The following is a 27,138-nucleotide window of genomic DNA, read 5'->3' as shown; positions in this document are numbered from 1 at the left end:
GGCCCAAACTTTTGAATGTCTTCCTTGCCCTGGAATGTGCAAACAGGTTTGAGTAGCTTCCCGCAGGCACACCAAGCTCCTGCCCACTGGTGTACACAGACCTTCACGTGACCTGGAGACTTGTAGCTCACACAGGTCAGAGGACAGGCATCCCAGACTGTGGAAATGCTCCATTAAAGGCCTTAGTCATCTCAATAGACCACAAAGGACTAAAATGAGTTTGTCCCCCACCCAGCTCCTGCACTTTCTGCCTCCCAGCCCCCTGGGCCCTCTCTTCTTTCCTGGAGGACCTTGGAATCCAGCTCACAGTCATTTGTCCAGCGCTACTACGGTCCCCTCTCCCATCCAGATTCTGCTCTGCCCAGACACACTGCCAGTAGGAAGTGTCTTTCCCCACCACCACTTCCACTCTCTCCCACAAAAAGCAGAGGGCTCTAGCTCAGATTGAGCTCTCTGAAGGTCTCCCCAGTTCTTTTGCTGTGTAGTGTCAGGCCACGCTGCTCACAATGTGACCTCACTACGTTCATATTTGTGTGGAACCAAGTAAAGGGTGGTTCCCTGTTTTCCAGAACTCGCTTCCTCTTTTCGAAGCCTGCGGGCTTCTCCAGCTTAGCCCCTAAGGAATGTATTAGCCTCAGTAATCCCCAAAGACAAGCTGGACTCCTGACCACGCTGCCCTCTTCCTGCCCTTTCTCTGGCTCCAGTCCTGGACAGGCCAGCCTGGTTTCTGACTCCAGGAGAGGAAGGCCCTGCTGCTCTGACCTCTGAGGGTCCTCCTGCACTGACCTGGAGTCTTCTCACGCTGGGCACAGCCTTCTCGCCCTCTGGATCCCAGCAGCTGCTGCTTTCCCTGGCCAGGCCCTCTGCCTTGGCCTTTTGCCTGCCCTGGACCATCCGCGAGGTGCTGGGAGGGGGGTCTCCAGAAACTCATGTCTACGAGGCTGGTCCTCAGCCCGTTGCTGGACCTGTCTTTCTGAAAGCCCAGCAGTCCTAGTGGGAGGCTCCAGAGTCTGTCCCTTTTCCTCCTTTTACAACTCTGGCCCCCATGGGACTCTCTCCCTAAGCTCCTCTTTAGAGTCTATGAGAAGGTCCTTGCAGGGCTGGGACGTTGGGTCCTCCCTGAGCCTCAGGAGTGTCCCAGCCCTTCCTGGCTAAGGCTATCGGCTCCACCAGACTCACCCAGGCTTTCTGTGCAGGGAATGGCTGGGTGTCTCCAACAGTGGGGAGAAGGCAGACGAGTCACTCAGCCCCTTACCCCAACTGGGAGTCCAGGGCACTGGCCCAGGAGTGGTCAGAGGCAGGGGAGGCAGCCTCAGCCTGTCACACATCATCCCCAGGTTGATAACTGCCCAGGGAGGTCTGGCGGCCCAAGGCGGGCTGGCCAGCAGGAAGAGTGGCTGCTGAGCTGTGCCTCCTGCACGGGACCTCCTCCATCCAGGTCCAAGCCACTCTGGGCTCTCGCATGGGAAGGGAGTTGGGTAGCGGGAGGGAGAAATGTTGCCTGGAGAGATGGAGAGAGAGAGGCATTTTAAAGAGCGTGTCAAAGTGAAGTTGGTGCAAGGTCAATTGAGGCCGGGCCCAGGCCAGCATCTGTGGCTCGCCCTCACTGGCCCCTTAGAGAGACGTGGCCTGGGGGCAGTGGCCCGCATCTGCTCCTGGGTACCTTGAGGTGAAAGACCCTCTAGTCCTTGCCACCATGGAGTCGAGGGCTAAGCCTGTGCAGTAGGTGTGGGCAGAGCCAGGCAGCAGGGGTAGCAGCAGGGGCCACAGCCCGATGGAGCTGGGCCCTCAGGGTTTGCTGGTCTCTGGCAGAGTGGGGCGAGATGCAGAACATCACCACCACGCGGGAGCGGGTGGAGCTGCGGGGCATGGAGAAGTTCACCAACTACAGCGTCCAGGTGCTGGCCTACACCCAGGCTGGGGACGGTGTGCGCAGCAGTGTGCTCTACATCCAGACCAAGGAGGACGGTGAGTCCAGGCCTCTCCTTGGGACAGGCTGGCCCTGCCACCCACTGCTATTCCCCAGCCCCACCCCAGGAGGCAGGGTGAGAGCAGGGTACTGTCCTTTCTCCTGGCCTTCAAACTGTGGGAGAGTAGCCTTGAGGACTCTTGAGGGAAATGCTCTAGGATTCATGCATGAGCAGATAAGCAACTGTGAACCTCCCTGCACCTCCCCCCACACCCCCCACATACACACCTGCTCTCTGCAGCATTGAGTCAGAGGCCGGAAAAACCCTCTCCTCCCACACCATGGGCATTCTTTCTGTGGCATCTGCTCCCCTGCAAGATTCAGCCTGCTTTCCTCTGGATACACACTGGGGCTAGGGGAAGCAGGAGCATCGCTCAGTACATCACGGGTTAGGGACTTCGTGGTCACCCCACAGAGGCCGCAGCATGGTCCTGGCCCTGGACTGTCAAGGCAGGGATGGGGGTGTGCCTCCATTTGGAGCTGGGTGATCTCAAAGCCCTTCCTCATGGGGCAGAACTGGAGGAAAGCCAGAGACAGGGGGCCAGACTCAAGGACAGAGTGACACGGTAAGGGCAGGGGAAAAGGGGAGGCTGGGATGAAGTCAGCCCAGGAGGAACAGGTCAGGAGAAGGACCAGGCTTCCACCCAGGCCTGGAGCTGCACTACCCCAGGGGCCGCCAGGGAGGCACGGTTGCATGAACAGCACACAGCTCTGGGCTTCTGCCTCCAGCCCCGCCACTTTCTTCCCCTCCCAGTACCAGCTCCATCATTTAGTTGTTTCATAGGTGAGTGCTCTGGGCCGGGTACCCCGTTACTAGAAGAGGTGTGACAAGCGACTGGCACACAGCAGGCACAGAAGCGGGAGACATCCTTGGCATGGTGGCTTCCTTTCCACTCACCCTTAGTTTTTTCAAGGGATATGGAGACCCAGAGTCTAGATCCTACCCAAACAATTTGGCTGAAGGCACTGGAAGGGTTTGACATGTTGAAAAGGAACGACTCAGCTGGGAGTGGTGGGGGAGAAGCTGCCATTGTCGCCCAGTGCCCGGGGACTGGACCAGCTCCCAGCTCAGCTTAATCTCCCGGCTCTCCCTCCCTCTCCACCTCCAGCAGGCCCCCTCTCCCTTTAAGCTCTGAGCAATTCAATATTTACCAACCTGCCTGCCCTACTTTTCCTGTCATTAATCCTCCCATCAAGGCCTCCTGGGACAGCTCCGGGCAGAGCCACCTGCTCCAGCGTGGAGACTGAGCTGAGATGGCATCTAGAGCCTGGTCCCATCTGAGGCCTCAGGGCCACACTCAGGCACCTTTTGGCCTCCAGAAATGAGCCCCTGGGGCCCCCAGCCTTCTTCTTGCCTCCTATTCTGATGCAAGGCCTGAGCTATAAGCACCTCCACCTGTTTAACTGAACAAGGCAAGGCCCTGTGAGGAACCCAGAGGTCTAGGAGCATCACCCCTCTCTGCAAGGAGCCTTCAGCCCTCCGCCCCAGAGCCACTCACGGTTATACGCAGCAGGAGCCCGGGCCCAAAGAAGCACTGCCCCTCACCTTCGGGAGGTGGTGCCGCAGCATGGAAAAGGCGCTGGTAAATACAGCGGAAGTGCATGCCCCCAGCCTGGCATTCATGGGGAAGTCACTTAGCCTTCCTGAACCCCAGTTTCCTCATAACATGGGGAGAGTGGTACCTCATCAAGTACTAGTACCAAATCTAAAATGTCAAGTACTAGCAAATAGCAGTTGCTTTATGGCTACCAAGGTGCTGGCAATGAAATGATTGCTTCAGGCCAGATGCGGTGGCTCACACCTGTAATCCCAGCACTTTGGGATGCCGAGGTGGGTGGATCACCTAAGGTCAGGAGTGCGAGACCAGTCTGGACAACATGGGGAAACCCCGTCTTTACTAAAAATACAAAAATTAGCCGGGTGTGGTGGTGGGCACCTGCAGTCCCAGCTACTCGGGAGGCTAAAACACCAGAATCGCTTGAACCTGGGAGGTGGAAGTTGCAGTGAGCCGACATCATACCACTACACTCTAGCCTGGGTGACAGAGCGAGACTCCATCTCAAAAAGAAAAAAAAAAAAAAGAAATGACTGCTTCAGATAGCGGCATCAGGGCCTCCAAGGGGAAGCCCAGGCCACAAAGAACCCAGTGTCAGATGACGTCTCATCCAGAATAGCAGTCATAATATGACTTAACCTGCCCAAGAGCCCTGTGAGGGAGGCATTATTTCCATGTTACAGGGGAGAAAACTGAGGCCTCCAGAGTGTAAGCTACTTTCCAAATGCCGCTCAACTAACAGGTGACAAATCCAGGCTTTCTTGTCTCTGTATACTTTATCCTTTCCATCAAACTACTTGTGTCTGTTAGGAAGCTTTTTGTTGCGAAAGCCAGCAAAAACAGATTTCAGCAATAAGCACATTTATTATCACACATAGCAAGAAGTCCTGAGTAGGACAGCTCCAGGGTTGGTTAAGTCAGTGGTTCCCAGCCTTCTGCTCTGCCATCCTCTGAATATCAGCTGCCCCTGCTATGATTTCAAGATGGCTGCAGCCCTAGGCATCACACAAGGCAAGACAGAGTTCAGAGTGAGAAGAGGGAGTCTCTTCCTGTGGGCATGCCTCTCTTGAGAGTCAAAGTAACTTTCCCAGAAACCCCCTCAACAGACTTATCCTCATTTCCCATTGGTCAGAGTGGGGCCACATGCCTCTTGCTAAGACAGTCACCAAACGGGAAATGGAATTATCATGACCGATTTACCCCAAGCACGACATACCCTCTACTGTAGGCAGTAGAGACAGCTGTCTCTGAAGTGTGGAGGAACACGGATACCTAAGCAAAAGTTAGGTTCTAATTGCAAGGACTAGGAGGGAATGGCAGAGGGTAGCAGTCAACTCTGCCTGTCCTCCACAACCACCCCAGCTCCACCAGGCTCTCCCATTCATAGGTGGAAGTTTTTACAGTTATTACTCAGTTGGCATGGAAAGCAGACAGATCTGTGGTCCAATTCCAGCCCTGGTATGGGAGCTTTTGCAAATATCCTCATCTGAAGACACCGTGATCCCACCCTCAGGATTTGCATTTTTCTAAAGGAAAAACAGTATGAGGAAATTTAGAAAAAAGCAAAATAAATTTAAAAGAACAAAATGCAAACATAAATTCAGGTTTATTTACTGAGTCCAGATCTCAGTCTGAGTGTGGTTTCAGGCTGGCTTGGCTGGACCCAATTCATGAGTTCCAGTGCTAACTCCTCAACCTCCCCCTGTGAATACCAAACCTAGCAATATGACCTCCACATGCAAAGCTGACTTGGATTTTAAACCACTTTAAAGACCTTTAACTGAGGAAGAGGCATGACTAGACCCATGTTTTAGGAAGGTAATTCTTGTTGATGGCAGGCAAAGGGTGGGTAATGAGGACTAGTGTCAGAGAGACTGGTTAGAACCTGTCGAGGCAGAGACGAGGAAGTTATGTACTAGGGCAGCAGCACTGAAGATGAACGGCAGTGACAAGTTTAGAGAAACATACCAGAGGAGTTCTACCTCCAGCAAGGGTGGATTGGGTGACTGAAACTCACTCTTCTTGCGGAGGACAGCTAGGAAATATGGACAAACTATTTTTTAGAACACCTGTTGAAGGCATCATAAAGCTAGCAGGAGAGTGAAGAATCATTAGGCCGGGATCCAGGGGAAAATAGAGGCCCTGGAGGTGAGCCTGACATTTGGAACAGCTCCTTCCCTTAGGGACATTTGCTGAATCTGGAGGAAGTGGCCAAGAAGCTGAACAGCACTAGAAAGACATGAGCTGGAGGTCAGGGCCTGCCAGGATGTGGGGGTCTGTCTGGTGAATCCCCCTCACTTAGCGTTGAGACCATGAAGGACAGCACTCTAAGGGTAAAAGTGGACCAAAAGCAGACAGTTCACCTTCAAATCATCCCAATACTGGAAATTGAATTTAAGTTACCCCAGATTGCTCGTGCCCAGATTGCAGGTGCCTATCAGAAGCAAACATGAATCCTCTCTTTAGGAAGATAACATCAGCAGATGCCACAAATTATTTCTACAAACTATTTTGCAAATGCCGTGTCTGGCATACAATAAAAAATAATGGGACAACATGAACAAAAGCCAGCAGGGAAAAAAAGACAGATAAGAGCAACAGACCCACAAAGGTTTCAAACTTGAGTTTTATCAAACATGGACTTTAATTTTGCTTGACCAGATTGAAAACTTCAGAGAATTGGAAACTATCAAATGGAAAATCTAGGGGAAAAAAACCCTAATACTTGAAATTAAGAACTCAGTTGATGGGTTAATAACACATTAAACACAGCTGAAGATATAACTTGTGAATTGGAATATAGGCAGAAGAAAATATCCAGGTGTAGCACAGAAAGACAAATAGATGGAAAATTAAAAGAGCAGGTAAGAAACATTAAACTTCAGTGTGTATACAGATCACTTGGGGATCATGTTAAAATTCAGATCCTGATTTGGCAGGTCTCGGGTGGAATCTCGGATTTTCCATTTCTAACATGCTCCCGGGTGATGCTGGTAATGATCCACAGACCACATTCCAAGTATCAAGGACATAGAGGATGCAGTGAGAAGAAATCCCAAAGAAGAAGAGACAGAGAATGGAGCGGAAGATAAAATGTCTGAAAATGTTTCAAAACTGATGAAAGATATCAAGCCACAAATTCAAGAAGCTCTACAAACTCTATTGTCACACATTTAAAAAATCTGCACTTTGGGAGGCTGAGGCGGGTGGATCACGAGGTCAGAAGTTCAAGACCAGCCTGGCCAACATGGTGAAACCCCATCTCTACTAAAAATACAAAAAATTAGCCGGGTGCAGTGGCAGGTGCCTGTAATCCCAGCTGAGGCAGAGAATTGCTTGAACCCAGGAGGCGGAGGTTGCAGTCAGCCAAGATCGCACCACTGCACTCTAGCCTAGGTGACAGAGCAAGACTCTATCTCAAAAAAAGAAAGAAAGAAAGAAAGAAAGAAAGAAATCCACACCTAAGCATATCATATTAAAGCTGATAAAGAAAAGAGAGAGAGATCTTAAAAGCAACCAGAGGAGAAAAGACGGATTACCTCCAAAGAAGAAGCAATAAGATTGTGGCTAACTTGTCAGAGACAATGGAAACCAGAAAAAAGGACAATGATGTATTTGTATATATATAAAATATGTAAGGGAAACAGTTACCAACCTATGATATTATACCTAACCAAACTATTCTTCATGATTAAGATGAAATAAAGACATTTTCAGACAAATAAAAACTGAGAGAATGTATCACCAACATACCTGCCCTAGAGAAATACCAGAGGATATTCTTTAACTAGAAGGAAAATGATTGTAGGAGGAAGCTCAATGATGCAACGAGTAAAGGCAGAGCAATTAAATGCTGAATGTATGGGTAAATCTAAATTAATGTTGGCTGCATAAAACAGCAATGATGATGATGATGTATATACAGAATTAAAATAAACGACAATGGGGTTGGACATGGTGGCTCAAGCCTGTAGTCCCAGCACTTTGGGAGGCCGAGGCCGGTGGGTCACTTGAGGTCAAGAGTTTGAGAACAGCCTGGCCAGCATGGTGAAACCACGTCTCTACTAAAAATACAAAAATTAACCTGGCATCATGGTGGGCACCCATAGACCCAGTTACTTAGGAGGCTGAGGCAGGAGAATTGCTGGAACCCGGAAGGTGGAGGTTGCAGTGAGTGAGCCGAGACCACACCACTGCACTTCAGCCTGAGCGACAGAGTGAGAGTCTGTCTCAAAAAAAAATGAAAATAAAGTGAAATAAGATACACAACAGTGGCAAGTTTGGGACAGGGTAAATGGAAGCTCTGAGGTCGTTGCACTGTCTGAGAAGAAAAGTGCCCATTGATATTAGAGTTTGGTAAACTAAAGATTCATGTTGTAATCTATTGTGGAACCACTAAAAGTAGTGAAAGACTGTTTAACAGTCAAGCTAATAGAGGGAGGAAAATAGAATATTTTTTATTTGACTTAATTAAAGAAGCCACAAAAGAAAAGAAAAAGAAAAATGGGGATAGGATAGATGAGACAAATAGAAAGTATTTAATAAGATGGTATATTTAAACCCGAATATAACAATAATTGCATTAAAGATAAATTAACTAAATCCTCCAATTAAAAGATAAAGACCGTCAGAATGGTAGGTGAAAAACAATACCCAAATATGTACTGTTTACAGGAGATGTCTAAAACATAAGGGTATAGAAAGGTTCAACATGAATGGAAAAAATAAGACATATCATTCAAACTGTCTAATAGAAAACTGGAATATTAGTGTCAGACATACTATAAGGCAAAAAGAATTTGTAGAGATAAAGAGGAACCCTTTGTTCTGATAAAAGACTCAATTTACTAGGCAAATAAAACAATTCTAAATTTGAATGTACTCAATAATATCGCCTCAAAATATAAAAAGCAAAAACTGATGAATTACATGGAGAAAGAGACAAATTCACAACCACAGTGGAAGATTTTGACACACCTCTTTCAATAACTGATAGGAAAACAGTAAGCAAGGATAGAGATTTGAACACTCCAATTAGTGCACTTACCCCAGTGGCCATCCATGGACTCCTTTACCCCACAGCTGCAGAGACATCCAGCAGAAGTGACACACGGGGCTGTGTAGCAGGGAGGACAGGTGGAGTCAAGAACAATTCCCAGGTTCTGGATTCAGGCCCCCAGAAGGATGATGACGCTGCATCTAGTTATTTTATTTAGCCCCAAATGATTGACTAGGAAAGAAAACATTGAGGTAGGTGCCATCAGCTGAGAGTAAGAGACAGAATGCAAAAATAATAATCGTTACAATTTATTGAGTGTCTTATGCAATAGGCACTGTGCTAGGTGCTTTATTTATTTATTTTTTTTTTGAGACAGAGTCTTGCTCTGTTGCCCTGGCTGGAGTGCAATGGCGTGATCTCAGCTCACTGCAACCTCCGCCTCCTGGGTTCAAGTGATTCTCCTGCCTCAGCCTCCCTAGTAGCTGGGAAAACAAGCACACACCACCATGCCTGGCTAATTTTTGTATTTTTTTATAGAGACAGGGTTTCACCAGGCTGGTCTCAAACTCCTGACCTTAAGGGATCCGCCCGCCTTGGCCTCCCAAAGTGCTGGGATTACAGGCATGAGCCACCGCACCTGCCCAGTACTTTAATTAGCACTAATTCTCAATACAACCTTTTAATACAGTTCTTATCTCCATTGTATAGATAGGGAAACGGAGGCTCAGAGAGGTAAAATAAATTGAATGGGATGCTATCACTGTCCTCAAAAGATCATAAAAGTTTCTAGAAAGGAAACAAGTACACAACCATACAATGGAGAGATGAGGATAGGGAGTGTGAGCTGAGAACAGGAAGCTTCCAGTCTCCCAGGCAGAGTCCTGGGGTCCCAGTTAGGAGAGACAGGCCCAGAGAGGAGGGTAAGGGGACATCAGAGTCCATAAGAGTTGGAATCCACTTAGGATGGATTTCCTAGTGACTTCTAAGGTAGACTTTCTTCCAGAAAGGGCCCAGCCAGCACTCCAAGGGCAATGCCCTGGGCTCATGCCAGAAAACAGGTTGTGGTCCCAGCTTCAAGAAACTCACAGGCCAAAAAGGAAAGTGACAGGTGCCGGGTATTTTCCCCCTAAATACATGCTTACAGTTAGTAAGGGGGTGAGGGTCAGGGGTTAAGGTCAGAGGGATCAAGATGAATTCCTCATAGGTTCTGTTTCTCTTTTGCCTATCCTAAGTCCTTGGTTCTGGCCAAACAGTTCTGAAGCTGGCACTCCAAGGGCCTCCATTTCAGAGACTTTGTTACAATTCCAAAATGATCATTTTCTCCTCCCACCTGTTTACCATGCTGGATGGACCCTCCCCTTCTAAACCACAGCTCAAGGATGCCACCTCCAAGAAGCTCTCCCAGATTGATCTGCCTCCCTCTCCCAACTCTGTCATTTTCCCCAAAGGCTGTGCTCCTGCTTTCTCTCAACTGACCAGGCCTTCTCCCTGCTCAGTTCCAGGTCCCCCTGCTGGCATCAAAGCTGTCCCTTCATCAGCTAGCAGTGTGGTTGTGTCTTGGCTCCCCCCTACCAAGCCCAACGGGGTGATCCGCAAGTACACCATCTTCTGTTCCAGCCCCGGGTCTGGCCAGCCGGTAAGTGAGTTCAGGGCCAGATGATGAAGGGGATGGAAGAAAAGAAAAGGGACCTTGTACATCAGCCGGCTTCCAGGCCAAACCCTGAGGCTGCCTGTATCTGAGCTTCTGCCTGGATTCATAGATAAGAATGGGGACTGGCCACCCAGAGTGGCCGAAGCCTTACTCAGTGTCCATCTTGGGTCAGTCCTCTGTTCCAGAGGCCACAAGATTGTCACAAGCACTGGGGGCTCCTTTGAGTCAGGTGGGCCATGCCCAACCAGGCAGGGTGGAAGGGAGGTCAGCCTCAGCTCTTCTGCTCTGGCTCACAGAGGAAGCTCCCAGCAGGTCCCCAGGCTGGTCTGTGCCCTCTGGGAATGACTCATCTTTCAATGTGGTTGGTCTGGGCTTGGAGGTGCTGTTGGAGCTCTGCCCTGCATGAGCGCCTCCACATGGAGCAAGCTGAGGGAGGAGGAAAGACGGGGGAAAGCTGAGAGAAGGCACAGGCGTCTCTTGACCAGGGCCTGGGGTCAGGTGAGAGGAGAGGATTGAGAGGCTGCGATATCTGCCCTAACCATGGGAGCAGAGGGGGCAGCCCCCAGGCAAGACACAGGGCAAGGGGCTAGCCCCGCCCTTCCACTGACGCTTGGAGGGGCCCCACAGAGAGGGAAGGGAGGATGGGGATGGGTGCAGTGGGATATGCACCTATATCCCATCATATGCATTTTCCCCTCTGCCTCTTTCATCATCTCCAGCCAGTCAACCACCAAGTCCTGCTGAGTGACTACTATAGAGCATGCCTGTTCTAGGTACGGGAGCAGGAGCAGATACCTGCCCTCAAGGGGCTTCCAGTCTAGTGGAGGTGGGTGGCAGAGGGGGGCACCCTAGAGGAGCAGGAGTACTGTCAGGAAGATGTGCCCAGGGCTGCAAGCAAGGAGCGGAAGCAAGGAGCAGAAGCAGGAGCAGGAGGCCTGCTCCTCCCTCCATCAACAACTGGGCATCAGCCTGAGAGCTGCAAATAAGCTTATGGCCACCAGGAAAGCTGCCCTGAAATTGCTCAGTAATTGTGTCATCATCTCCTCCTATACTCTCTGCTTTCCTGTGGTCTTTCTGAATTACCCTCTGAGTGGTAGGTGGCCCAGCTCCCCGCCAGTGAGGCCAGAGTTCTATTACCAGAGGGGAAGCCCACTGACTGCGGCCCCCCACTCCATCCTCACGGCCACTACCTCACATGCAGCAAAGTGCACAAACGTCATCACTGTAGACCTCCGCGAATTTTCACAACCCACCCGAGCAGCAGCGCCCAGAGCAGAACAGGACATTACGACACCCTGAATCCCCATGCCCCCTTCCAGCCCCCGCCTGCCCCTCCTCCCGGGTAACCATCATCCTGACCTCAATAGCATAGATTAGTGCTGCTTCTTTTTGTACTTTGTATAAATGGAATCATACCGTTTGTCCAGCTTCTTTTACCCAACATTATTTTGAATTCCTGAATTTCATTCGCATTGTTGTACGTGGTTATAGCTCATTCATTCTTCTGTATAGCTTTTGTGTGCATATGTTACAATTATTAATCCATTGGGCTAGCCGTTAGTATCCATTGATGGAAGGCTTTGGGGCAGTTTTCAGTTTGGAACTCTTCAAATGGTGCTGCTGTGAACATTCCTGTATGTGTCTCTGGATGCTCATGGGCATGGATCTCTGCCAGGTGTATGCCTAGGAGAGGAAGCGCTAGGTCACAGAGTTTGCAGGTGTTCACTGAGAACAGCCTGCCATTGTTGGGTGTTCATGCCAATCACACCCCCACTCACGGGGGATAAGAGTTCCAGTGACTCCACATCAGCACAGACACTTGGTGTGTTTTGGGCAATGCTTTCAGCCATGTGTTCTGCTCTGTTTTCCCGTCTCCCCCCAACTCTACCCACCCCCCCCACACACACACACATTCTAGGCTCTCAGGACACTAAGCTGTTCACAATTCTGGACAATACTGTGCCTCTTCACACCTCCACACCTTTGCCCCGTGGCTTCTTCCCGTGGCATGTTCCTCACTCCCGTCAGACACTGAATGCATTTGAAGGCAGTCACTGTTCACATATCTGTCTCCCACCCTGGTTTCTGAGGCCCCCACGAGGACAGGGGCAGCATCTTTTCATCTTTGGGTCCCCAGAGGCTGAACACTGTGCCTGGAACATCCTGGTCATGGAATACACATTCGAAGAATGAATCGGTAGCAGCCTAGCAATTCTATAGCCTCAGATATTGGGCAAGCTTCCGTTCCTTAATTGGTGGGAGAGGGTAGTCATTCTCTAGCCTGGACTTTTGCAGTCATTTCCTCCTCTGATAATGAAGTCTTTCCAAGGTTGGTGTCCGGGAGCCACGCCTCCTCACTAACTCAGGCTTCAGGCTCCTCTCCCGGGCTCCGGAACAGAGCTCCTGGTCCCCGTCCCCTCCTCCTGCTGATGGAGACATTGGGACCCTCCCTCCATCTTCTTCATGTCTTGCGATTTGCCATCAGACAGTATCACACAAGTCCTGCTGATGTGATGAGAACTTCAGTTCAGCCCTGTAGGGGGACTGGGGTCAAAGGTTGGGGGGAAACTGAACTTAGTGAGGGACCTGGGGACCTAACCACTGTGTGTGACATGATCACTTTGCACAAATATATTCCAAATTCCAAACAATTTCAACACAAACTCATTTATGAAAGACAGCTCTGGGAGAGGGTGCTAGGGGTGAGGGCACACACGCGTATCAGTGACAGTGCAAAACCGTGGCATGAGCCTGGAATTATAGGCAGATAGCTGAGACTGTGTGTGCTCACACATGCTGGTGGGAGCGGATGAACCATACCTGTGGCATCCTCAGAAAAGACTGTGTATGGCCTTGGCTCTAGGGAAGCTATCCCTGGGGATGGCCACAGCTACACTGAATCCTGGTAGACATTTTACTAATAATATAATACATTTTTCACTGATTATAAAAATAATGCAATTTTATTATAGAAAATCTGTAAAACATATAAAAGAATAGAGAAGAAAGTAAAAATTACTTGTACTTCCTACAGATAAACACTGGTGATGTACTTCCTACAGATAAACACTGGTATATAGTCTTCCAGTCTTTGATCTGTACATATAGTACAGGTTTTGAGGTGTTTCATTAAACCAAATTAAAATAATATTATACATAACATAATGCAATCTGCTTTTTTCATGGAATACCTGTTGGTGCTTTCCTACACCATCAGATATTCTTCTAAAACATTTTTTCGTGTGTATGTGACGGAGCCCTGCTCTGTCACCCAGGCTGGAGTGCAGTGGCACCATCTCGGCTCGCTGTAACCTCCACCTCCCGGGTTCAAGTGATTCTCCTGCCTCAGCCTCCCAAGGAGCTGAGATTACAGGCACACATCACCACGCCTGGCTAATATTTGTATTTTTGTAGAGGCAGGGTTTCACCATGTTGGCCAGGCTGGTCTCGAACTCCTGACCTCAGTGATCCGCCCTCCTCAGCCTCCCAAAGTGCTGGGATTATAGGCATGAGCCACCACCGCACCTGACCTAAAACATGATCTTGAGTGGCTGTTTATACAGAATCTATTTAACCAGTCTCCCATTATTCTGTATTTAATGTGTCTTTGAAATTTTCACCATTATAAATTACGTCTCAATGAACATCCGTCACCGAAGTCTTTATGCACATATTTTAATATTTTCTTAGGGTAAATTTCTGTAGGAATTCCTGGGTCACAAAGAGTAAGTATTCTTAAAGTTCTGCATACAGACTTACAAATTGCCCTTCGGAGCATTTGCACCCATGTATGTTTCTACCAGCAGGGTGAGTGGCCAACAGTATTGTCCTTTGCACCTATGCTGATCCCACATTTGTTTTCTGATTTGTTCTGCTTTATTTTTGTTAGATGGATTTTTTATAAATGTGCCTTATTTTAAAGTACCTTCCTTTGGTTACTAGTTAGGTTTTATATGTTTATTGGCTATATTTTTCTTCTTTGGGTAATTGTCAATTTACGTCCTTTGTCCAGGTTTCTGTTTGGGTTTCTCATATTTTTCTTATTGATTTATAAGTGTTCTTTACATATTAAGGATAATAGCCATTTTCTGTCATATAAGTTGCAAGTATCTGCCAATTCATTGCTTGCCTATTGATTCTGGTTTTTTGTTTTTGTTTTTGATTTTGTTTTGAGACAGAATTTCACTCTTATTGCCCAGGCTGGAGTGCAATGGCACAATCTCAGCTCATTGCAGCCTCCACCTCCCAGGTTCAAGCGATTCTCCTGCCTCAGCCTCCCAAGTAACTGGGATTATAGGCATGCGCCACCACGCCTGGCTAATTTTGTATTTTTTAGTAGAGAGGGGATTTCACCATGTTAGTCAGGCTGGTCTCAAACTCCTGATCTCAGGTGATCCACCTGCCTTGGCCTCCCACAGTGCTGGGATTACAGATGTGAGCCAGTATGCCCAGCCTTTGATTCTGTTTTTGATGTATCATAGTTTTTCTTTTTACAGAAGCTGAATTTATCAATCATTTCCATTTATGATTTTGCCTTGACTTTTATGATTAGAAAAATGGGTAAATATTTACCTATAGTTTCTTCTTTCATAGCTTGCCTTTCTTCAAAAACCTTTGATCCACTGGAACTTTATTTGGGGATATGTCTGTGTGCTTTTGAACATGATTTCAGGAGACTCACGGGGTGTCCAGGTTAAAAGGAAAGCGCCCAGTATCTGGGTTGGATGCTAATACCTACAAGAAGAGGCCAAACTTTCTTGCCCTGCCTGTGTAGGCACAAATATACACTCAGGTATACACTGATGCACACAAGCACATACACTCAGCTGTTCTCCACACTTGCACATGTACATAGAAACACATACGTTCCTGTACTGTCACCAAAAACAAGCCCGGAGAAGAATATGTCCTAGTTTACAAAGGACGTGCACACCCCTGCCTCCTTGTGCCTCAGTCACACACAGGTTGGGCAGAGCTGCATTGCTTCCCTAGTTTGCAAGAGAGAAAACAGCATCCAGAAACTATGGGCAACATTACGGGCTGTATGCCCAGGAGGAAGGGCAGGAGGGTGTTGAAGCCACTACACTACCCCACACTTCAAGCACATATCAACGACAGATACGCACACCAGTCCCAGGGTGCTGTGGCCTGAAAGGGCTTCCCAACCACCAGGGCTCAAGGGTGGCTCTGCACCTGCCCCCCCGGACCTCCTGGATTCAAGGCCAGACCCCCACGAGGGAGGCAGGAGGAATATGCCAGGGAGCTCTGTGTGTGTGTTGCAGAGATGCCTGTGCCTTTTCCCCTAACATTTCCCTGCAGATGGCCTGGGGCCAAAAAGGATGTCTCCTCCTGTTATAAGTTATTGGGCCTCTCAGCCCCACTATGGGGCATGAAGAATGTCCCTCTGTGCCCATACATGCCTGGAGGTCTGTTCCTCAGCATGTGTGCATGCATCTACATGTGTGTGTGCTTGTGAGCGTGTGTGTGCAAGATCCTGTGACTGCAGAGATAACTAATTATTAGCTCCCTCTGGCCTCGGGCCCCCATCTGTTCTGGGGCTGCTCTCCCTCCCTGGACTTCCGCTCTGTTTTCAAAGGGGCCCTGGTGCTGTCCTCCTCTCCCTTCCCTGCGGCTGACCAAAAAATAAAATAAAATGAAAGTCAGCCCCATCCCGCCCGTGCCAGGGAAGAGGCTGACAGGAGGTCTGCAAACTAGCGCTTATCAAAAGCTCCTTCTCAAATTCATTTCAATATCTGAGCCTCTGGTTTCCAAGGCAACATAATCTTTTCATCAAAGCAACTGGTAAAACCACTGGGATCCGATATTGTTTTGTTGGCAACTTGTCAAAACTGTCATTTTGTTAAAAAAAAATTTTATAGATTTGTATAACCTACAAATATATATGGTGATCTATACCACTAATAATCATTAATAAAGTGCTACCCAGTAAAGCTTTCATAGTTCCTTCTCCCGCCCCCTCCTCCCTGGACGGGCGGGCATGCTGCCTGCAAAATGCAGGAGTGGTAATTAGACGGCAGGGCTAGGAGGTGACGGGAGCCAGGGCAGGCTGCAGCAGCCTGTCTCCAACCCTCATCAGGCAGAGGCAGTCATTTGCCTTCTTCCTGAAGACTCTTTCCTCAGGGCTTTCCTGGGACCCCCTGTCCCCCATTCTCCCTTCTCCTGGCTACCCCGTCCCTCACCTAAAGTACTCACATCCTCTGGCCTGAGCCACAGCTGCCAGAGCGTGGATCAGTTAAAGAGGTAAACTGAGGCTGACCCAGCAACACCACGAGGCAGGCCCATCAGCTCCCAGGGACCAAACCCAGGGCACACTCTGTCCGCTGCATCTCTAAAACTTGGAAAGGGCAAATAGGACAGAATCCTGCCTCGCATCTGACCCCGCCATCCTCTCCTCTGAGCCCCGGGCACTGAGGAAGATTTGGATGCTGGAGGGCCCCAGTTCTGCTTCTTAGAGCCTCTTTGCCTCTGCCCCGCAGGCTCCCAGCGAGTACGAGACGAGTCCAGAGCAGCTCTTCTACCGGATCGCCCACCTAAACCGCGGTCAGCAGTATCTGCTGTGGGTGGCCGCCGTCACCTCTGCCGGCCGGGGCAACAGCAGCGAGAAGGTGACCATCGAGCCTGCTGGCAAGGGTGAGAAGCCTGAGGCTGTGGCAGAGGGGCAAACACTTCCAAAAGCTCCCTTACAGAATCCTGGTTCTCCCCAGACAGGGTCTCTGCCTGCTTCGCTTTATCTGCCACCCAGCTGTGAGGAACTGGCCACCCGCCTGCCTCCCGCACACACCAAGACTGGGCCTCTGCTGCCCCCTGACTCCAGCAAAGCCTCACAACAGGCTGCCTCCAGCTCTTGCCTGGGGCGGGTGGACAGGGTGCACTCAGTTCCCGAGGTCCAAACCCTACTCCCAGCTTGAAAAAAGGGGAGTCGCCTCTACCCCCAATTCAAAGCCGGGCCTTTGTCCCAATGCTCAGCTCCTCCAGAGGTGCCTACAGCCGGGTGTGCTGCTTCCACAGAGCAGCTGAGGCTCAAAGGAGAGCCCCCGTGCTGAACTGGACACCGGGCAGGGGTGATTCCGGCGATGGCGGATTCCTGCGATCCGCAGACCTTTACGCAGCGCGTGCTGTGAAGGAAGGCTCTGGGCTAGAATCAGACCCTCTTAGGGAGTGCCCCACTGAATCTCTGACCGGCACATGAGTGTGCCATGGGGGCTGCACCCCCACTTTTCAGAGGAATGACACTTCCAAGGCCTCATCCCCAGGGCAAGCTGCAGCAGCCGCGCAGATAGAGCTGCAAGGCTGAGCGTCTGCCTCTCCCTGGGGCGTAGGAACTGGCCACAACTAGCCCAGGACCGCAGGTCCTCTACTTGCCGCTGGGCCTCCCTGGGCCCCTCCTCACTCCCCCACTCTCTTATCCACCGCAGCCCAGACGAGAGGAGGTGGTGCCTGCGCAGCCTGGCCACCCTACCGGGGCTACTCAAGCTTCTCTTGGCCCAAACATAAGAGCCCCAAGCCCTACCCTGCCGCGGGCTCAGAGCCAGCCAGCATCTGATCGAGGGCCTACGGTGGGCCAGGGGCTTCCACCTGCCCTGCCAGCAGGGCTTGTTGACCCATTCCACAGCTGAGCAACCTGAGGCAGGAGTGGCATGGGCTGCAAAGACAACCGGGAAGGAGTGAGCTAGCTCTCCCAGCGCCAAGTCAGGGCTCTTTCCACACAGCCTCAGCACCTCCTACCACCCCCTAACCCCTACCACCAACCTCTTCTTCAGGAAGGGAAGGGGCCTAAAGCCTATCACCCTTCCAGAACAGCTAGCACTGGCCCAGAGGCAGGAGTGTGAGGGCTGGGCATCTTTGCAGAAGGCTGGCCTCTTCTCCTGGGGGCATTAAATAAACACGGTCCTAGAGAGCTGTGGACTTCCTAGAACACATTCACACAGCATCACCTCACAGCTGCCCTGTGACGTGGGAAAGACAACCACTCCTGCCCCCTTCCCCCATACACACACACGCACACACACACTGCACACTCACATACATGTGCACACGCACAAACACATGCATATGCACGCGCACACACTTATACATACAGACCCACACTCATACACTTACGCACATACACATACTAATGTGCATACACATGCATACACACACTATACACACTAATACATGCATACACACATGCACACACACACTATACACACTAATACATGCATACACATATGCACACACATATACACACATACGCACTATACACACTAATACATGCACACACATGCACACGCATACACACGCGCACACACTAGACACTAATACATGCACACACATGCACACGCATACACACGCATACACACACCATACACACTACATGCATACACGCATATGCACATGCATATACACACGCATACATGCATGCATACACGTGCACTCACATATGCATACACACTAACATGCACACTCACATGCATGTGCACAAACACGCATCTGCACACACACATACACACACATCCACACACTCACATGCAGATGCACATACACACCCACACATACACACACATATGCACACACACCCTGAGACACAGAGATTCAGGGAGCCAACCCCAGTCTGTGGCAAAACCAGGTCTGGAAGCTGATCTCTGGAGAAACTCGGAGAACCCCCACAAAGCCCCCAGGCTTCTCACCGCCCCCCCATGGAGGCCGTCTTCATGTGGACCCCTCTGCCAGGCCTGTCTGGTGCCCCCACTGCTCCAAGCAGACCCCAGAACTCCCCTGTTCTGAGAGCCCCTTGGCACCTGGCACGACCAGCACAGGAGCCCGCCCCCACGCCATGCACCTGAACCTCTCAGCTGCTCCCTCACTCTCACTCTCCCTCCACCCCAAGAAGGGCCCCAGCTCCATGGGCCTGCTCTACTCTCTGAGGCACTTGGGCACTTGGTTCCTTTAAATCTGGGCCTGGCGATCTCCCAGGCACTAGATGCATTTACCCACCCACCACACTCTGGGCACCTGTGGCCCCGCGCCTTCTGTGATGCTGCTGACCCAGTCCTCCGCCACCACCCTCGGGACACTCCCGTCCTCTCTTCTGTGCCTGTGCATGCTGATCCTAGAGTTGGTCACTTCCCTGTCAGTCTGCATCCCCTCCTGTGGCCTCATCATGCCTGCTGACTCCCAGATCAGCGTCTTTGGTCCAGGCATCTCTCTGGTGCTCCAGAACACGCACCCACCTGTGGTCTAGCTACAGCTGTGGCTGCACTGTGGACTCAGTATGAGATGAAGCCATCCGGTCCTTCCTGCCAAGCCTGCCCCTCCTTCAGTGTGCCCTGTTCCCATGAGGGTGCCATCACTCACCTTGGTGGCCCAGCCAGAATCCTGGGAGCCATCCTTCCCTCCCCGCTCTCTTCCCCCAAACCAGCCAGACCCTAAGTTTTGTCAGCTCTTGCTCTGAGCCCCTCATCTCCCCACTGCTACACATCACCTCCAGCCTGCATTCTGGCCACCATCCTGTCACGGTCTGTGTCCTCCAGGACCCCCTCCACCAAACTATCCTCTGCAAGCAGCCAGGATGCATCTGAAATCGGCTGAGGACACCACTCCTTTTTTTTTTTTTTTTTTTTTTTTGAGACAGAGTCTTGCTCTGTCACCCAGCCTGGAGTGCAGTGGCATGATCTCGGCTCACTGCAACCTCCACCTCCCAGGTTCAAGCGATTCTCTCGCCTCAGCCTCCCGAGTAGCTGGGGTTACAGGCACCTGCCATCGTGCCCGGCTAATTTTTTGTATTTCTAGTAGAGAGACAGGGTTCTGCCATGTTGGCCAGGCTGGTCTTGAACTTCTGACTTCAACCTCAGGTGATCCACCTGCCACAGCCTCCCAAAGTGCTGGGATTACAGGCGTGAGCCACCAGGCCTGGCCAACACCACTTCTTATAACCCTCTGGTGGCGGCTTTCTAAGAGGGAGTCCAGTCTCCCGGCCCTGCCAACAAAGCCCCCAAGATTCTACTTCTGCCCGTCCCCTTGGACTCAAGCTTTGGTTACCCCAGAGTATTTGCAAACCCTCACACCTGCCATGAGCTTCAGGTCTCCATGTCCGTGCTTAGTGCTATTCCCTCTTCTTGACATGTGTCTCCTTCCCTGCTTATAAAGTCTTTCTTAACCTTCAAGTCAGAGCTTCCAATTCCAGATGCTATTCCCGGCCGTTGCCTCCACCGCCCACTTATGGGCAGCATTCATTCCCCCTGCCTCACACCCCTAGGCTTCCTCGTGCCTGCACCTACCATAGCATTTTGCCCCGTTATAATTTTTCCTTAAGTATCTGTCTCCCTCTTGGATGGTGATCAACGTGAGGACAGGGAATAAATCATACTCATTTTTTGAATCCTCAGAGCCTCTTGTGATCCTGACCATAACTGGTATTTCATCAATGTTTCTTGAGTCAATGTCTCCCAGCCAATATTCCCTGACACCTACCCCTCACCAAAAGCCCAAGGTGGAGGTCAGATCGGGGAGGGAGGATTTGAACTGTAAATCCAGGGGGCCCTAAGGAAGGAGGCCAGGATATTGTGCAGGGGTAGAAGTGGAGTGGCCCTCATCCTCTCCTCCCTGTAGCCCCAGCAAAGATCATCTCCTTTGGGGGCACCGTGACAACACCTTGGATGAAAGATGTTCGGCTGCCTTGCAATTCAGTGGGAGATCCAGCCCCTGCTGTGAAGTGGACCAAGGACAGGTGTGTGTCGGGACAGTGGAGGGATGGGGTGGCCCCAAAGAGGGATAAAGTAGAAGAGCGGTTTGGAGAAGAGTCTGGGGCCCTCCTGCCTGGTGACCCGGTTGCCTCCAGGCCTGCAGAGGCCCTGCAGGGTGTGCTGCTACTGCTCTCTCAAGCAGGCCTGTCCTCCTGGCTCCCCTCTTGGGAGCCAAGGACCTCCCTTCCCCGGATGGTTAAAGAGGCTGGGTTACCTCATACCCCCAGGGAGTGCTGAGCAAAGCCCCAAGAACCCGGCGTTCCCTGGCGAGCCTCCTTCCACCCCCAGCTCTCTTTGTCACACACCGGGGGGAGGGCCTCAGGAGGAAGGGGTGCTTGACATGACCCACCCGCCCCATCCTCGCCCCTGGCAGTGAAGACTCGGCCATTCCAGTGTCCATGGATGGGCACCGGCTCATCCACACCAATGGCACACTGCTGCTGCGTGCAGTGAAGGCTGAGGACTCCGGCTACTACACGTGCACGGCCACCAACACCGGTGGCTTTGACACCATCATCGTCAACCTTCTGGTGCAAGGTGAGGCTCTGTGAGGCAGGTGACCCCAGGTGGGGACAGGGATGGAGAAAGGGTAGGGATTCCATCATGCGAGAGGGTCATCGAATGGAAGAAGCCAAACCAAGGGAGAGACAGACCTCTGGAGAAACAGAGGTGCACATGGAAGGGGAGGCAGGAGAGCTGGGGAGTGGGAGTGAGGGTGTGGGAGAGCCAGCACCTTCCCGTCACGGGGGGACTCCCCACACCCCATTACAGGGTCCACCCTTGTGCTAAGGGGTGGTGGCTTTCCCCTCACAGTTCCCCCGGACCAGCCCCGCCTCACTGTCTCCAAAACCTCAGCTTCGTCCATCACCCTGACCTGGATTCCAGGTGACAATGGGGGCAGCTCCATCCGAGGTGAGGAAGCGTCTGGATGCGGGGGAAGATAGGGGAAGGAATTCTGGGCCCGGGGCAGGGAAGGGGCTTCACCCACTTCTGCCATTTGTCTCCAAATGACAGAAATGATCTGGGGGCCAAGTGACCCACAAGGAAGTCACTCAAGTGCCAAGGGAACTGCAATGGCCCAGGCATCTGGGATTTAGTACGCCCGCCCCTCCAATGCCACTTGTGAGCTGTGTGACCCTGGAGTAGGCTGTTTCCCTCTCTGAGTGTGGGTTTCCCAATCTGTCGAAGTAGACAAATGGACTAGATTAGTGCTTTCCAAGTGTGGGTGTGAGTCTGCGTCACCAAGGGGCCTTGTAACAATGCAGTTCTGACTCAGCACTCTGGGCTGGGGCTGAGGACCTGCCTTTCTAACACGCCCCAGGTGCTTCTGAGCCTGCTGCTCAGGGGGCCATGTCTAGATCCTAGTGAAGATCTAGACAGGACCCCTTGTGAGCCTCACAACTCTGGTTTTCTCCCCTCCCGAACCTGCTGCTAACCCCTAACACTAGAACCAAAGTGACAGCGTCAGACCCGCCCGGGGGCTGGACCCCAGGCCCTCACAGTGTTTTGTTGATTGGTTGGTTTAATGTAGAGAGTTGACTGGGGCTGATCCTTCCAATTTTGCTTCTAAGGAGCATATGCCCGTTCCAATGACCAAAAGCCTGACTCTGCCCCCTGCCTGGAGCCCAGCCCCCTGTTGGGGTACCTGAGGCTGGGCTTCTGCTGCCTTGCCCTGCCCTGCCCCCACCTGAATCAGGCCTACCCTCCGCAGGCTTCGTGCTACAGTACTCGGTGGACAACAGCGAGGAGTGGAAGGATGTGTTCATCAGCTCCAGCGAGCGCTCCTTCAAGCTGGACAGCCTCAAGTGTGGCACGTGGTACAAGGTGAAGCTGGCAGCCAAGAACAGCGTGGGCTCTGGGCGCATCAGCGAGATCATCGAGGCCAAGACCCACGGGCGGGGTGAGGCCCAGGCCACTGGGGCAGGGAAGGAGCGATGGGCCCAGGGAGGGTGGGCTAGAGGGGCCAGGTATGGGGTGTAAGGTGGCTGGGGTGGGGAAGGAGGGGTCCAGGGATGCAGGGAGACTGAAGGGAGGAGCCTCAGCCTCCTTCCCATCACCACAGTGTCCCGATGGATCCCATCAGGAAAAACTAGTTCCACTTCCCCACCGGGTGGCCGAAGGTGGCATTCCTTTGCCTCTTCCCAGCTCCCTTCCTCCTCTACTGAGGCCCCTCTCCAGGCCCTGCCCTTTTCTTCCCTCTCCTCCCTCCCCTCCTCTTCCTCCTCTGCGCCCTGGGGCTTCCCCACCCCATCTGTGCCAAACATGTATTCTCCTGGAGCCACTGCCATCCCAGCTGCCCCAGGGAAATCCTTTCCAGCCCAGCCCAGCCCAGTCCTGCCTCCCCCCGAGTCTCTCTAACCTCTCTCTCTCCCTCCGGCCTGCCAGAGCCCTCCTTCAGCAAAGACCAACACCTCTTCACCCACATCAACTCCACGCATGCTCGGCTTAACCTGCAGGGCTGGAACAATGGGGGCTGCCCTATCACAGCCATCGTTCTGGAGTACCGGCCCAAGGGGACCTGGGCCTGGCAGGGCCTCCGGGCCAACAGCTCCGGGGAGGTGTTTCTGACGGAACTGCGAGAGGCCACGTGGTACGAGCTGCGCATGAGGGCTTGCAACAGTGCGGGCTGCGGCAATGAAACAGCCCAGTTCGCCACCCTGGACTACGATGGCAGTGAGTCGCAAGGGTGGAAGGGATGGTACAGAGGCTGGAGCAGGGTGGTGCGAAGGAAGTGGGCAGAGTGGCAGATACATAAAGAGACAGACTAATAGAAAAACAGGCAGGAATGCAGGTGGGGGAAATGCTGGCCTGCAGGTGAAGGGGCTGACAAAGGGGACATCAGGTTTGTTGCAGCCAGGTAAGCGGGCAGATGCACCAATGGCCACTACAGATGGATAGACACATAGGTCAGTAATACCAAAGATAGAGAGTCTTTGAAGCTGCAGTCCTCAATCACTGTGCATTGTTTCAGGGAGGTGACAAGGGAGGTAGAGGTGTGGTTGAGGTCCTGACCTCTAAGAACTTTCTGCTGATATGGAATATTAGCCAGGAGGGGACAGCCTATGCTGCAGTCGCAAATACCAAAACCTGGTGGCTTAACCCTGTACTGATTTGTTTCTTGCTCTCTTGGAGTCCTGCGAGGGTTGAGTGGCCACCATCTTTTTGAACATGGAGACTCAAGGATCCACAGAAAAGGCATACTACCAGTTCCTAACTGCATCTGCCACATAGGGATACATACACACATGCACACATACACATACACACACATACACACACACACACACACATCCATTGAAGGAACATGGAAGGCTGAATTCATAGAAGCCCATTGTCACAAGTCTACCTATGTGTTAAGGAAACAGAATAAAAGCAGTATTAGAAGGGGATGGATTCAAGCAAGGAAGGCTTCATGAAGGAGGTGACTCTTAAGCAAAGCTCTGAAACAGGCAAGGGTCAGGGCTTGGCAGAGGGTTATGTCAGCAGGAGAACTTGCCATGCTTCCCCACAGGAGCCCCGGGTTAACAGATATGGCACCCAGGAGGGGTGAGCAGGGAGAGAATGTAGGGTTTGTAGTGGTTTTTGTCTCCATCTGGGGAAGAGAACCCAGGGTCCACTGCCCTGACTTCTCCCTACCATGCTTCACCCTTTGTCCTCCCCACCCCAGCTGGATATCAGAATTTAAACCCATCAGTCCACTCTCTGGGAATGAGCACTGAACTTCAACAGGCGAGAGACTAACTCCAGGAGACTTTAGGCTAATTCTACAACAGTACCAGGACGTTGTTAATATAATGCAATATTAAAACTACACAACTGTTCGTGGCTGTCCTGATAGGACCAGAATTTGGGGAGCAGAGGGGAAGTCCAGGGTTCTGTGCCAGGAGGTGGAGGTCAGAGCCCAAGGGCAGCAAGAGAGGTCAGAGGACTGCCCCACCCATGAGATGTTCTGCACAGCACCTGGCTCATAAGGGACATCGAATTCTATTCTTTGCCCTCATTCAGGCACCATTCCACCCATCAAGTCTGCTCAAGGTGAAGGGGATGATGTGAAGAAGCTGTTCACCATCGGCTGCCCTGTCATCCTGGCCACACTGGGGGTGGCACTGCTCTTCATCGTACGCAAGAAGAGGAAGGAGAAACGGCTGAAGCGACTCCGAGGTGGGGGAGCTTCCTATGGGCCTTCCAGGAGGGGGTGTTGGCTCTCAGCCACATTGTCCCCACTTCACTGGCTCACAGCACCATCTGGATGATACAGAGTGCCTGTGTCCCCCTGAAGGAGGAGCAGCCACTCAGACTTTCTGAAACCTCCTTAGTTCAGAAGGTTTCGTTCACCACTTCCTCCTCTATGCCCCCTAGACTTTGTGCCTGCCCCAATCAGGGCTAATATTTAGAGGTACACACTGGTAAAGCCATGTTGATTGTTAAATATTTAAACATTTCCATGTTGGTTGGTAAACAGATGTTGCTCCTTTCCACACTGGATGCTTCATCTCCTCTCACGGGGTCCCTGCAACTTTCCTAGGACCCATTCACTAAAGAATAGACCTGCAGGTAGTCTCTAGGACAATGCTCAGTTCTAACTGGGCAGTTTCTGCACCATGTCAGGTGTTAAATATTTTGAATATTATCCCCTTTTTCCATTACCTGATGCCACAGTCTACTGTGAATGGGTCTGATTTACCTCAGTTTTCCCACAGCCTAACACGGTGTCTGGCACCTACTAGCTGCTTCATAAATATACTTTCACTTATTTGGAAAACTTTTATTGGGTCTGCTTCATCATAGATACTGCAAGACTATAGAGATCAATAAAGAACGGCCAAGCCATAATCTTACAGAGTTTATCATCTAATGTGAGGAGCCAGGAGACAACAGTAGCACAGAAGAGGGAATGACTAATGCTTCCTATTGTGTTCAGGAATTGGGTAAATGGATGAATAGATGGTTCAATGGATGGTTGATGATTGGATGGATGGATGGAAGGATGGATGGATGGATGATTGGGTGGATAATTGAATGACTAGATGGGTGGTGAGTAGTTACATGGTTGGATGGTTGAATGGATCACTGAATAAATGGTTGAATGGAAGGATGTATAGATAGAAGGATGGCTGGATGGCTGAATAGATGGCTGAGTGTAAGGGTGGTTGAATAAAAGGCTGAATGAATAGATGGGTGGATGGATGGATGAATTGATGGATTGTTGAATGGCCAGATAATGATTATATGAATAGTTGAACAGATAGGTAGATGATTGAACAAATGCTTGGATGGATGGATGGATGGATGACTATTCTGATAGATCGATGGATGACAAGATGGATGGATGGATGGATGGAAAAACTATTGGAATTGTGGAATGATTGGGTGAATGGTTAAAGGAGTGGTTGGATGTAAGGTTTAACATATAAGAATGATTGAATGGATGTTGAATTCATGAGTGAATGGTTGAATGGATTACTGGTTGAATCAATGGGTGGATGGATAGACAGATGGATGGTTGAATAGGTGGATGATGAATTAATGGTTGGTTGGATGGATGAATGGATAATTGGATGGTAGATGGTTAGATGGATGGATGGCTAGATCAGTGAATGAATGGATGGATGGATGGATCAATGGATGGGTGAATGGATAGCCAGACAATTGGATGGTTGGATGCATGCATACAGCTATTTGGGATTCATTCTGACAGCTCATTCTCAGGTATCAGGGGTCTAATAAATTAACTAGGCCCTTCAATTCTCCTGTCTTCCAAATTCCTAACCTGAGAGTCCTGATCTTATTCAAGGCTCCTCTGAGACAAAGCAGGGGCCACAAAATCCATCCATGGACGTTTTGGGGACAGAGGCCCCAGAGGAGGAAGTGAAGCCTCTTGGTTGATATGAGAGTTTAATCATCTGGGGCTTCCCACTGACCACCTCTACTACATCCTCCACTCTCTCCTGTCCACAAGATATAACTGAAGATAAACCTTCCACTGATATCCATTTCCAGCCTGTTATGGTGTCGTGTTTAAGTAGAGTCGATTCATGAAGCAGATGAGGCACTTGCTATGCCCCCAGTGCTTTGGGAAGGTTCTCTCAATTAGATAAAATTTGAAGAAAGGAAAACAGACTTGAGCCAAATCCTGAATTTGGAGCAGTGAAACCACGTCATGCTTTGGGCTGTTTTGTAGGTCCTTACATTTCTCCTTCTGCTTCTTAGGAGACCAG

At 50.9% G+C, this 27,138-nt stretch overlaps 2 protein-coding genes across 3 annotated transcripts in view; one reads left to right on the top strand and one right to left on the bottom strand.

Annotated features, from left to right (window-relative positions):
• Positions 1 to 27,138, top strand: part of DSCAML1 (DS cell adhesion molecule like 1) — a 388,366-nt gene that overhangs the window by 355,431 nt on the left and 5,797 nt on the right. The window contains exons 19-27 of one of the 2 annotated variants that reach the window (XM_001158737.6): positions 1,813 to 1,968; positions 10,021 to 10,160; positions 16,673 to 16,826; positions 20,787 to 20,904; positions 21,294 to 21,457; positions 21,734 to 21,832; positions 22,632 to 22,820; positions 23,306 to 23,593; positions 24,926 to 25,081. In XM_001158737.6, coding sequence (XP_001158737.5) covers positions 1,813 to 1,968; positions 10,021 to 10,160; positions 16,673 to 16,826; positions 20,787 to 20,904; positions 21,294 to 21,457; positions 21,734 to 21,832; positions 22,632 to 22,820; positions 23,306 to 23,593; positions 24,926 to 25,081 — 1,464 coding nt within the window. Of the gene's footprint in view, positions 1 to 1,812; positions 1,969 to 6,464; positions 6,652 to 10,020; positions 10,161 to 16,672; positions 16,827 to 20,786; positions 20,905 to 21,293; positions 21,458 to 21,733; positions 21,833 to 22,631; positions 22,821 to 23,305; positions 23,594 to 24,925; positions 25,082 to 27,138 lie in introns of those variants that run through there. The other variant, XM_054661640.2, reaches the window with a different exon arrangement.
• CEP164 (centrosomal protein 164) overlaps positions 4,375 to 27,138 on the bottom strand; it is a 128,789-nt gene continuing 106,025 nt past the window's right edge. Inside the window, exons 35-36 of the transcript XR_010147310.1 lie at positions 8,573 to 8,755; positions 4,375 to 4,520 (exon numbers count right to left, since the gene is read on the bottom strand). The gene's annotated coding sequence lies outside the window, so the exon portion shown is untranslated. The remainder of the gene's footprint in view (positions 4,521 to 8,572; positions 8,756 to 27,138) is intronic.

The sequence above is a fragment of the Pan troglodytes genome, chromosome 9, assembly GCF_028858775.2.
Source record: "Pan troglodytes isolate AG18354 chromosome 9, NHGRI_mPanTro3-v2.0_pri, whole genome shotgun sequence".
Classification (NCBI taxonomy): Eukaryota; Metazoa; Chordata; class Mammalia; order Primates; family Hominidae; genus Pan; species Pan troglodytes.
The sequence above is the reverse complement of the archived record's forward strand: the minus strand, read 5'-3'. Positions and strand labels throughout refer to the sequence as shown.